Here is a 12,990-nt window from a genome sequence, read left to right on the forward strand (position 1 = left end):
GTCCACACGATCTAAGCTTGAGCTTTCTGATGCAAAGTGACTCTCCATGGTGTCAGCCCCCCCACACAATTTCCCATTGAGTGTTTGACTAGAACCTGTAGTACTTGCATTCTCTCATAATCTTGGTTTCAGTCACCATTACTATCTGGCGTGAGTGTTAGCCATGGATGCTTACTTTATGTGTGTTTGTGGTTGGATCATTATCTCCATTAGCATGACTGGAGTGGACCTATGAGTTTCATGTGGTTGGGAGGCATAGCTACCTATACCACTACTGGGGACCAGTGTACAAAGATGGTCTATTTCCCTAGTGCAATCATTGCTTGATGTTTTGCTTGGTACTTCGAGTTTTGAAGTATGCTTTCTTGTGATTTATGCTTTCGTTGGAATGCTTGTATATCATGTTTAGATGATGTTAGTTTATTGACACATTCCCTTATTATGATGTTTAACATATGATTAGATTATGTTATCTTCTTAGTTGGAGGATCTATTGCTTTTGGTTTAGCATGTTAGATTTCTTGTTCTTATGATGTTATTACACTTTAGTAGTGATGTCCTAATAAGACAACTTTAACTATCTAGTTACCAGTTTAGGATGTTACGCGTGCGGGATGGCTTGGACCTTCGAGGTTTCATGATGCTATTATGGTTGGGAGGAACCAAGTACTTAGATTGTTATTTCAGTTCATTGTGATGTTGCTTTCAGGTCTTTCCCTTCACTGCTATGTTAGATGGTTAGATGCAGTTTCCATCTTGCAGTTATTGTGTTCAAGTGTCTCTACCTTGATTGTGGATCTGGTATTTCCAGGTGTGGAGGTTCTGACTTGTTGCTTTGTCCCTTTGTTTTTCCTTGGAGCATTTCTTTCTTTTTTTGGGTGACCATGTGCCAGCATAGGGCAAGCCTTCAAAGTATCACAAGCCCAAAGAAGAAGAGTTGTGTGATACTGGAATGTAATGCACGCCCATAGGAAAACTATCGCGCAACACTTAAAAGTATTGCACATCCTTTGAGGAACTATCGTATGATATAGATGAAGTATCACACAGCCTTTTGAGAAGTTTCACCCATACCCTAAAAGTATCACACAGTGTTGAAATAAAGTATCACCTAGGTCTTTGGAAAAACTTGTCCGAGCGGACAACGAGCACTTTTTAGTTTGAACAGAAGTTTTCGGGAGGTGTTTTGTGTTAGTGTAAATAATAATTATTTACACTTTCCTTAAGTTTACTTAGGATAAATGCATTATTTTATTATTTCTTAGGCTAGACACCTTGGAGTTTGTGTACTCATATGAGTTGTCATGTTGACAACACAGGAGTAAGCAACTCTATTTTAACAGATGGTGTCTACAACACTGGAGTTTGCATAATCATTTGAGTTATCATGTTGACAATAGAGTTGTTCGCACTCTCAATTTAGTACATGGTGTCTACAACATAATTTTACGTGACACACCTTTGTAAGCTTATCCTCTCATCATAGCACTAACTTCGTGCTTAATCGAGGATAACCCATTCCTAGTGGACACGTGCTTAGTTGTGAGGCTTATCATATGGCTAACTCCTAGATATTCTAGATGCATCATAGAGGCCTTTATATACAAACACTCTTAGTATACTATACAATCAATTGAATATCATATTGTTATTCTGATCATACTCTATTGGTCTATTTTGTGCTAGTTATTGTGCTTCCTAGTCTTGGGTGAATTTTACCCTAAGGAAAATTCTTACATGGTATCAGAGCTATACCAAATTCTTACATGGTATAAAAGCCATAGAGGTGTCATTTCATAACCATTGGAGACCATTCTTGTTTCACCTCTCTAAGGACACCTCAATCAGATCCAGAGTATCCATAGCTATTGGGAGCATCTAGAGCCAAAGAGGACTTCACCATTGCATCTAGAGTGTTGATTCAGTGAAAATCGACTGTAAATTCGCCTATATTGGGCCATAGTCAAATTTGAGGAAATTTTTATTTGCAAACCGGCACTCAAAGGCCCAATTTGCAAAACTGGTATGATCATTTCAGATCTTTAAATTTAATTTTCAAATCTGCATATTTTATTATTTCAATCTATACAATCTCTCTACATTATTTTTTGAATCTACATATTCTATCTAGATTAAAATTGAGATTTTTTTTTGTAGGTGAAGATTGGAGCTTGCTGGTGCTAATCAAATATTGGCATCATGTTTAGAAGGTCAAAAAACTCCCAAATTGACTTTTGTTTCATCAAAATTGGATATCTAAGGTGAAATCTAGAGTCAATCAATTTTTGGAGGTGCGATGGCGACAATTTAGGAAAAATAATTACAGAGGTGATTTTCAAACAACGATATCTCCCTCATATAGACTCTTTTTTTTGAGCAATTTTTTTGTTTTGGGGTAGAATTTCGTGATCTACACCTTGGTGTAGGATGTTTGAGATCTTTGTTCTTGAATTTTTCTGCAAGTTGCAAATCTCAATTTTTGCAACTTCAAATGCTTAGTACAGGCTCATCTAGACACATAATCAGGTTCCATTTTTTAAAAAGTGCTTAATTTTTCGTCTGTACCTTCTAAATCTACAATCAGATTATAGGCTTGTGTGGACAGAAATATCACTTTTAGAAATAGGCCCTTGCTTTGCATTGTATTGCTTCAAAATTATTGTATTTTTGAGCTACATTGTAAATTTCTAGATTTGAACTATAAAAGGAGGTTGTAAATTGAAAATCAGAAGTCCACTAAGGTCAAAATTGACAAAGTGGCCCATTGTAATCGCACTATCTATAAAGTGCCAAATCATGCATTAGGGGAGTTTGATTGATTATTTTTGCATTTTGGGGGGTGCATGAATACATCTCATGGAGGTTTGTTTCATATGTTGAGGAGGTCTTAAATTGAAGTTGACAAAGAAGAACTATAAAAAATGGAGTGCCTTAATCATTGATCATCTAAGAAGAGAGCTTATTCATGAGCAAGTCATCACATTGCACTATTGTCCTACTGAACAATAGGTAGTCGACATCTTCACCAAGGCCTTCACAGAGGTCATGTATCTTCATTTGTGAGATCTCTTGAGGGTGAAGGATTTTTCACCAGGGGGGTCACATGATCTTTCTCTTCTTTATTGTACATATCTCTCTTTTTGGGGAAGAGTTTTTCCCATGAGGTTTTCCCTCTTTCTCCATTTACAAAGAGATTGCATTGCAATTGTACTTGGGTATCTAACTTGGCCTAGTAGCTAGGACCCATTATGCATTTCATCATAGCCTTTGTGAGCTCAAGTGCATTCCCCTAAGTTGCACTTAAGGGGGGTGTTAGTGTAAATAATTATTATTTACACTTTACTTAAATTTACTTAGAATAAATGCATTATTTTATTATTTCTTACGTTAGACACCTAGGAGTTTGCGTACTCATATGAGTTGTCATATTGACAACATAGGAGAAAGCAACTCTATTTTAGCACATGGTGTCTACAACACTGGAGTTTGCATAATCAACCGAGTTGTCATGTTGACAACACAGTTGTTCGCATTCTCAATTTAGCACATGGTGTCTATAACATAATTTTACGTGACACACCTGTGTAGGCTTATCCTCTCATCATAGCATTAACTCCTGTGCTTAATGGAGGATAACCCATTCTTGGTGGACATGTACTTAGTTGCGAGGTTTATCATATGGCTAACTCCTAGATATTCTAGATGCATCATAGAGGCCTTTATATATAGGCACTCTTAGTGTACTATACAATCAATTGAATATCATATTTCTATTCTAATCATACTCTGTTGGTCTATTTTGTGCTAGTTATTGTGCTTCTTGGTCTTGGGTGAATTTTTTCCTAAGGAAAATTCTTACATTTTGGCTACCCTCTATGGTGTTCTTGAATACCTTAGAATTGCATTTTGGTTTTGAAATGTTTTAGATTCAAAATTGTTTGCATCCTTTCGTAGTTAGTCATTTTGGTCAGTAGTGGCATTTGGAGATCTATCAATGTTTGGATGTTTGTTTAGTGTTCTATTGTGATCTTTGTGATCCTCGTATGTTGTATGTCATGTGCATCCATACTTGTTTTAATTTTTTAGTATTATCTTGGCTTATATTTATCCTTGTTCCAAGGATCTTTGGGCAAGGCATTACAAAAACTTAAGAAAGAATGATTGATTGAGAGAAGATTGATTTTGTTTATGGAAAGTGACCATGGTTATAAAAGATTGATTTCTAGCTCACTTGGTAAGTCCAATAAATAAGTTTTGTTTTGGAAACATTTTCAATGCTGTTGAAAATAGTGATTCACTAGAATGGTTGCCAAGTCTTAAATGTTTTTTATGACTCGGATTATCCTTTAGTAAATGACTTTTAAATAGGATAGCCTTAGCACCTACTCTATTTAGAATAAAATTTTCAATACCAAATAAGGGGAACTGTGAACCGGTTTAGCTCTAGGGAAATAGTGAAGAAATTTGGAAATCATTGTTTAGTTTGATAAAACATTTGCCATATTGTTGGAGCCATGACTCTTTACCAGTACCAACAACAAAAATTCAGAATTGTAAAGTTTGAACTTAGGAGATTAGCCTTTACTTGAATTCTTAAAACAAATTTAAAAAAATAGTAATGCTTTTATTAAGTCATGTATTGGAAGGTATATAATGCTTTTAATATCTGGTCAAGTTTTAAATTCATAAAAATCCATTTTTTTCATAATTTTTTATGTATTCGTAGTATTGGTATTAAAATTATAGTTAAAACCAAGGTATCTGATTTTCAAATAAATTTAAATGGGTTATTTGTAGCTCATTTCCAATGATCTATTAGAAGGGTGTATGTATATCACTTTTAGGTAATGCATTCTCCTATTCATGATGATATTTCATAAAATGTTGGTTACATGCTTAATCAAGAACATATGGAAGAAATGATGTTTAAAAAAAAACAACTTTTTTATTCTTAAAGGAAATTTTGATCTTAAGGAGGGGTGCCGAATGTGGGCATAAAGGGGAGGGTAGACCTGATAGGAAAACTTATGATGTTTTTCCTTAAATGCTACCTATTGATCTTTTACATTTTGTTGGTTATGATGCTTGGCCAAGCTCGGTAAAATAATTATGCATATGTTTGAAATGCAAGGTTAATTATTTGTTTTCCCCTCTTCCGCATCCTTGCATATGTTTCTACTAGACATATGTGTAAGTATATTAGATCACATGGCCGCATCAAATTTTTTCGATCCAATTGTGTCGAGTTGCTAGCCTTTTTGTGCCAAGGTCGAGTAGTTCTTCTTAATCAGAGAACCTCAGGGAGCTAACCACTCCATGGTTGGGCGGTAAAAGCGCCTGCGCCACTCTTCCGTTCCATGATAGTAGATGGACTGCACTTCGATGGCTTGGGGATTGGGCTACATACGGATGGGCTAAAGGTCCAATGACATGCTTCTTTTTGGTACTTTTATGTTATTTCACATTTTGTATCATATGATGTACTGATGCTATACTTATGTTCGACGTGCAAGTCGACATAGTTTGTGACATAAGATCAACATGTTTCTATGTACATTTCAACATTTTTATGCATTTGTAGTATCGACGTGTGGTCTAGTTTGTATTAGTTACAAACGACATTAATTATGCCAATTATGAAATTTAATGACGACATGATTCGTCTTTGTAATTCGTTTGATTTTCAACTTTTAGATTTCACATTTTATGGTTGTTTTGCGTATGTGATATTGTTAGAGAATTTCAGTTCTTACAATTTTATATTATAATATATTATCTTTAGAACAATAAATATTTTTGTTATTCAAACTAATAGTATTATATTAGATTAAAAAATTAGAGATTAAAAAAAAAAAAATTTAATGGAAGAGATCATAAAAATAGTTGAATATTTTTTTCTCCGAAAGAAAATAGATAGTTCTTGGGCAAAAACTAATTAAAAAATAGATACGATACATTTATATATATATATAAATATGAACATAAATACTACATTAATCTGCGTACAGATGTAGAAGTCCGATTCCTCTTCCAACTGAAATTACGTCGATAAATAATCATAATCAATAAATGAAGTCAAATCACATAGATTTATTGGTAGAATGCGAATTAACGACTGTACCAAGCATCGTCAAAGCTACGCAAGGGTTATCCACAGGTATCTGTTTTAAGAGGCAAACAACCATTTTGTAATTAATTTGAATTCTACTACACTCCATTCTTATCAGAAATTTAAGAGTTCTTTTAAGAAAATTACTTACAAAGTGCCCTGCTCCCAAAACCCAAAAGAAGTACAGATTCTTGTAAGTTTTTACGAATCCCTTCGTTACAGTTCCGTTGCAGTAAAGTGGTGTACGAGTGGTAGAGTTGAACCCTTCTAGCCCTCTCCACCTGAGACATTTTTGTCATTTTCATTTTCTTGATTGCTTGAGTAGCTATGCCTATCATGCTTTCAAACTTTTTGTGGGTATGCCAATGATATTTGCCTTTGAAGGGAATAAACAATTGAAACTTTTCCACTTACTTCAATTTTTGAACCCATGCCTCTGTTCCAATAGTTGCACAGATCAAGTCCACCTGCAAGCTTATTTCATTAAGGATCACCATATATAAAAATTGTAGCGAATACTGCTGCCTATGATAATATTTTTAGATGGGAGTTTTACCTGGCCATTGTAAATCGTCACCTTTTCACCCCGAGATAACAGCTCATCCACCTGCAGTTTTCAGTGAGAACTCGCCCAGATCAGTTCAATGCATTGTGTATATAGGCCTGAGTCCGTGGTGTAAAGATGTCCGTTAAGTTGTGGTTAGCGTTTCGCCTTAATGATTAGCTTTAGAGTTACGAGAAAACCCTAATTCAAGGTTTTAATGCCCAGTTTAAGGGTTTTATCACTTAGTGATCCGAACCATGTTCAGGAAGATGTAGAGGATGTTGGAAAATGGGAAAATATTGAAATCTTGTTTTTCTTTTTTGCATTTTCTATGTTTTAGTACTTTGCATTTTCAGGTCTTTGGGGCATTTATGGGCTTCCATTGGAGGAAGGTGTAGTGCTTCACTTAAACCTTCTGGCACTGAATGTAGAACTTTTGGAGATCTTTCTAGAAAATCTAATAGTTTGTGATTTCAAGCTACGAGTCGAAAGTTATGTCTTCTACAAGTAGACGTAATTTTTAATATAGATTTTCGTAGTTTTAGTGTATTTTAGAGTTTATTTTGTAATTAAATAACATGTGAACTTTTCATTTTCATTTCCAAGAGATAGTGGTGACTGTTGGGATCCATCAAACTTTATATAAACTCTATTTTCGAATTCAATGTATCACTTTTTGGCTGGCAAGAATCTGTTGTTGAATTTTGATTATTTTCAATTAGAATCACAATACCTCAGGTCTCACACCAGGTATTGTAGTCCAAATTCTTAATTAGGATCACTTGGCCCTAGGGTTCATGTGTTCTGTAGGGGTGCTTGGCCAGTTGAGTGAGATAGGTTAGATGAACTACTATTTCTGCTGCATTCACTATGTCAATATGAGTCCACAGATTGGCTTGTTATAATGCACTCACTAATTCCTGCACATGAGACGAATTAATTCTTGCCAAAGATTGCAATGTACTGCCTTTTACTTTGAAGCTATTATGATGCACAGTTGTACTTTATGTGGAGATTCTATAATTCTTACACCCCGGAATGATTTGATGCCTAAATTGCAATGCGATCCCCTGCGCACAAAAGCTATTCCGATGCACGAATACCCTGCATGCATACATTCTGTAACTCTTGCATGAGAGAATGAAGTGAATCGTGCCTATTGCAATGCGGTGTCCTGTGATATGGAGTTATCTAGTTGCATTATAAATAAATGGGTCAAGAATCATGTTGTGGTTTCTATCCACAGTTCTGCTTAGATCAATTTCCAAGAAGTTCCATCCTTTCATGAAATACAAAGTAGTCCTTCCAAATGCATGTTGTGAGAAATTCGGATCCCCAGCCGCCAATGGAAGTTGGGTGAGCTGGTTTATCATTTATTTTAGAAACAAATTATAAGTAGCCTATGTTGGATTTAGTATTGGGTTCCGGTAAACAAGGAACTTACCACATCCACTGCACTCTTCATGAAGTCATTCCCCAATGCTTGAAAAACGGCATTTGATTGCTCTCCCCACCTGCAAGGTAAAAATAACATCAATGCCATTTGTAGTGTAACACTATGGTAATGTAACCATGTAAGAGAAAACTCAGGAAGACAAATGATCAGAACAACTTGAACCTCATAGAAACACAAATCCAAGAGAATATAATATATTCATATATCAGATATAACTGTTTACACATTTGTGTTCATGTGGACAGTTAAGTTGTAAATGAGCAAGTACAGTCTACTAGATAGTCAGCATCAGCGATCAAATAGTCGCTTATCAGAGCCTGTAATTGATGGTTCTAGACTTCTAGTCTTATATAAAATTATCTGTTACCAAGCTGAAAATAATTTCTAAATATGATTTAAGTTTTCAAATTTCAGTCTTAACTTCTTGGAGGTGTGAAATGTTATTAAATACAAATCAATGCAAAAATGATTACAACAATAGAAAACAGGAAGACAAGAAAAAGAGACAAAATATTAGGCAGAGGTCCGACTTGACATTAACTTGTGAATCTCTTGGTCAACGAAGAGTCATGTGACTGTAGCTGATTTCTTGTATTGCTAGTTTGCAGTTTGCAGATTTGAGAAGTTTCTGTCCTTCAAATTGTATGTTTTTCAGGAATGGCATGGAGAAAATTCCCTAGAAAATGAGTTGAAATGAACCTTTTTAACGAGAGGCTTATATCATATCGAAGATTACAGCTAATCAACCGTGTTGCCATGATGACTAAAATCCAGGTTATGAGACCTGGCAAGGAGAAATTTGGGTTGTGAAACTTGATATCCTTGAAGTTTATAAAGGTCAAAAGAATGTAATTCAGAAGTCTTTATACGAAATCAATAAACAGGAATATGGCTGATGAAGGAGAACTAGAACAGACCATTATTAAGCGATCCCGGGAACTTGTGCTGATGGATTTCTGATGAGTCACATCTGGCATTATATTAGGAAGTCAATTTCATTTATAATATTTAAATAATTTATGCATCTGTTTGAAGATGAATGATAAGAGATATATGTGAGATCAATAATGATTGGAAAACAGAGAACTTAAAACGTGAAGGAATGAACATTACTGAAAAAGCCAAGTTCCCATATTTAAGAATTAAGACACTGCTTCACACCATTAAGATTCTAATGCAAGAGTTTGCATTGCATCTTTGTTTTGGGATTCTATGTCCCACTTGCCTGCAAATGCTTTGCAATTTTCAAAGTGAATAGGGCCTTACTCAATGTTTGATGGAATAATCTGGAGCTTTTTGCGAATCACTCCATTCATGAATGTGGATAAGTCAAAGTTTCTTCCACTTTGTCCTATGTTCTGCTTGGATGTCAAATATTGTATATATCGCTGAGGACTTCTTCTAGTCATACTTTGCAGTGTAATTGTAGAAAGAGGATCAGCTCTTGAATCAAGTAGAAAATTGTAGAAGTCCTGCAGGGGAAAAGAAAATTTGTAATCAACGGAGAAATTTAATGACGAAATATAAACAGGGAAAGCAAATTCACCGGCAGGGCAGTATCTTAGCAATCAAATGCTCTAAGTTTTCATTCTTATGGTCTCAAGAGTATACATACCACACTATTACTGGCTGAGTCGATAACACTCTCCAATTCTGACCAAGAAGCTGTAGCGTCTAAATATTCTCCAGTACGAACTTGTTCCTTTATTTTCAAAGCAATGCTGTGACACAAAAGAATTGGCTAATGTCAAGAAAGTAGAGATGGATGGGAGCTATGCATGTTCCTTGGTCAATTCAAATAAAAGCAGTTGCATTTCCAGCTAATGAAATTTCGACTTGCTGAGACCATTTTCTGTTTTCCAGAACGGGAGAGAAAAGTTTGTGGGCTAAGAGCACTATGTATTGAGCTGCACCTGTTAACATTTTCGGCATCAGCCAGCTCCAAACGTGACACATCTTTAAGCAAAGGTCCCCATGAAAGCTAGCAATCAATAGGTAATTTTTAGACGAGTTTTTAACCAAACTGGAAATGAATAATAATATCAATCAATAAAATTTAATAGACAAGTTTATATTTGAATTGAAAGTGAATTATCATTTATTAGGCAGACTATTAATACTAAGCTTACCACATAATCCACAGGGGAAATCCAGCTATCACCCAATAATACACCTAAGAAGCAAGATGAAATTGGAAATGAGGATTCTATGCAGAGTTCACTAATTCAATGACAGTCTTATGTGGGTACCTGTGATTTAAAATTTCTTGTCTACTCAACTTGCTTGGTAATGGTAACCTTATCAAACTGACAACATTTTGCTTAACAATTCATGAAATTTAATAGATTGGAGAGCTGAAATTATTGAGAAATTGGGCCTTTATCCATATCTCCAGATATTAATTGCACGAGTAAATAATGTTTTCCAACTGCTTAATCACAGTCTATTAGATATGTATAAATTTTTGTACCTCCAAGTTTAGCTTTTATATCTCCAGCCTCAATTGCCTTGCTTAAAGCTAGGCCTAACATACTTGTAGGCTTTCCTCCATATGATTCTCCCACAATGAATATAGGCCTTTCCTGCAGAGTACTATTCTTAAAGAAGTCTTTCAAAAAGCTTAACAGGTCAGCTGCCACCTGTGCGTCGGTTTTGGATAGCAGTGTGTCGTTTTCTACATAGCTAAAGCCTATAGAAAAGTCACAAACAAGTAAATTCTCAAAAGGATCAGATCCTTGCATTATTTGAAGTTAGCAAGGTTTTTGAAATACTGTATTTATATAGATAGATAGATAACAGTTAAACATAAAAATTTAATTTGAGAGAAAGAGAAAGTTTGCAATACCTGTACCAACAGGGCTATCCTGGCAAACATTCGATTGAGATTTGTTGGTGATTGCATCAAAAGTCAGGAGTTACAAGAATGAGTAACAAGTAGTACAAATATATTACTTAACTGATAATTTTTTTTTTTTCAGAAAATTTAATTAACCAACCATCTGAATGCATATAGATGAATTAACAGGAAAGAAATATGAAAGGCTCACTGTACAGGAAGAACAAATATTCATTTTACCCATCTCATCCTTGCAACATAAATGCCAAACCCATATGTAAGCCTAATTAATAATAGGAGTCATTACCACAAACAATAGATCAGCTTTTTGAAGCCATGTTGTGTTTCTGGGTTGCAATTGAGTGTCCAAAGCCCCAACTTCTTGAAAATTGCCTATTCCAGTCCCTGAAGCTCCCTGCAAAATACTTAAAATTACATGATTGTTGCGATTTCACGTTGCACATAGCTTCACATGGCTCTCGCTTTTAAAATCGGAAACATGTCTAGGATTTGCAGTCATTCACAACAAGTAGATTGCAAAAGGAAAAAAAAATCAAGCAGCAATGAGAGGAAGAACTTTCGTGCACCCACCGGCCCTCCCTGCAGCCACATAATGATAGGCCAATCGGCTCCTGCTCGCTGAGGACTGATGTAGTGCCACCAGAACATATGTGCCTCTGTTGTACATATTGACATCAGTATTCATTTTCTTTATTAGACATCAACTTTCCATAGCAATTGTGTTGTATTTTTCTGGATTTTACTGTGTCAATTTTATTTGCATCAACATTTCAGATCCTACTCAATGATCTATCATCAGTCTCTTTCATCCCGATGATCCATCATCCGTCTCTTTCATTCCGATGATGGATCATTCAGTATGATCCCAAACGCTGATGCAAATAAAATTGACATGAAAAAACAGAACACAAATCATTTTCTTATCAAATTGTTTCTGAATAAGTGTCCGAAGTTTTTAAACAAAAATTATTGAATAAGTCTCCTCAGAAAGGTTGTAAAAATAAAGTAAAATCAGCCTTACTTGGTCTGACTTCAATATAACCCCACTCTTCAGATCCATCAGGGGTTCCTGCCCTTATATTCCCTTTACATTGAACATTGCTGATTCCCATGCACAGTAGCAGGCTCAATAAAAATGCTACCACTCCAGAGAGAGACATGGCTGGATCTCGCTCAAGGTGAGTCCCAATCAATTTTCTACACAATCAAACAAAGTAAAAAGTTCAAAATTTTCTTTTGCTTTTTCGGGTTTGTTTCCATTTATATACGACTTATTGATATGAAGACATAATATGGGATTATACAGGGCTTACCCAGACTCATTAATCGACACCTGAATTTTGATTTCTCAAGATGACTGCTACTCATCAAGTTGACAGAGCGGAGAAAACAATTCAAGTCCGGAGAAGTAAATTCTCTGTGCGAGGCTTTCAAAGAATGAAAAAAGCTACTCTGCCTGATTATTTCCTTCTAAAGAAGACTTGCTGAGTTGGTGTATGTTTCCAGGAGACTTCAGTATGCATTTATGGAGTCAAATAAACCGGAAAACGGATCAATGGGTTTACAGATATAATAAATGGGCATGTGAAACAGTATAGAGTCGATTGAAGGGTATTGTCCTGTGTACTCCAGTGACGTCGTAATGGTGCTTGGCAAGGGAAAACGAGGGGGAAGGTAGGTACAAAACATTGGATTTTGCACGTCCTCTAATTGCTTGATTGAAGAACAAGCAAACACATAGGAGGATCCCAAATGACAGGACTGTTGTATTTTAATTCTTCCAATTGCGTGGGCAAAAAGGACTGGTCCTAGCGTGTAAATTAGCCTTTCCCTCTATTCACATTCAATTTAAAGCTTTCGGCATTTACAAGTTTGGTTGGGCTTTCAATCATTTGCAGTCTTCTTTTCCCCCTCTTTCTTGTAATAAAACTGGGTGAACGAATGAATGAAGTCACAGACTTGAGTGGAGAATGTATGAGAAGCCCAAAATTTTCAACTTGGAAAGAGATATTTTTAAAAATTCA

General features: G+C 35.5%; 1 protein-coding gene and 1 long non-coding RNA gene across 3 annotated transcripts; one reads left to right on the forward strand and one right to left on the reverse strand.

The window, feature by feature from the left end:
• Positions 1-5,935: 5,935 nt before the first annotated feature.
• SCPL51 (serine carboxypeptidase-like 51) lies at positions 5,936-12,126 on the reverse strand. Its single transcript, XM_089817250.1, has 14 exons — positions 11,988-12,126; positions 11,537-11,622; positions 11,253-11,360; positions 10,955-10,973; positions 10,580-10,798; positions 10,239-10,282; positions 10,023-10,090; positions 9,725-9,830; positions 9,376-9,581; positions 8,098-8,167; positions 6,666-6,716; positions 6,524-6,576; positions 6,261-6,390; positions 5,936-6,161 (listed from the first exon to the last, which is right to left on the reverse strand). Exons 1-14 carry the CDS (start codon positions 12,124-12,126, stop codon positions 6,081-6,083), a joined length of 1,380 nt encoding a protein of 459 aa, XP_089673376.1. The 3' UTR covers positions 5,936-6,080.
• Positions 6,022-12,506, forward strand: LOC149576428 (uncharacterized). 2 transcript variants are annotated; one of them, XR_016361512.1, is made up of 4 exons: positions 6,022-6,157; positions 12,021-12,144; positions 12,273-12,374; positions 12,473-12,506. It is a non-coding gene; the product is annotated as an uncharacterized LOC149576428 (long non-coding RNA). The 2 variants fall into 2 exon arrangements; XR_016361511.1 differs by having other exon boundaries at positions 12,273-12,506.
• The last annotated feature ends 484 nt before the right edge of the window (positions 12,507-12,990 follow it).

This window comes from Cupressus sempervirens, chromosome 1 (assembly GCF_028749045.1).
Source record: "Cupressus sempervirens isolate cs-2001-9-10 chromosome 1, ASM2874904v1, whole genome shotgun sequence".
Taxonomy (NCBI): domain Eukaryota; kingdom Viridiplantae; phylum Streptophyta; class Pinopsida; order Cupressales; family Cupressaceae; genus Cupressus; species Cupressus sempervirens.

Coding starts and splice junctions, on each gene's coding strand:
- SCPL51 (XM_089817250.1), bottom strand. CDS start 12,126: ATGTCTCTCTCTGGAGTGGTAGCATTTTTATTGAGCCTGCTACTGTGC. Junction 11,361..11,536: donor TGTGGCTGCAGGGAGGGCCG/GTGGGTGCACGA, acceptor AGTATTTTGCAG/GGAGCTTCAGGGACTGGAAT. Junction 6,391..6,523: donor GCATGGGTTCAAAAATTGAA/GTAAGTGGAAAA, acceptor AAAATGTCTCAG/GTGGAGAGGGCTAGAAGGGT.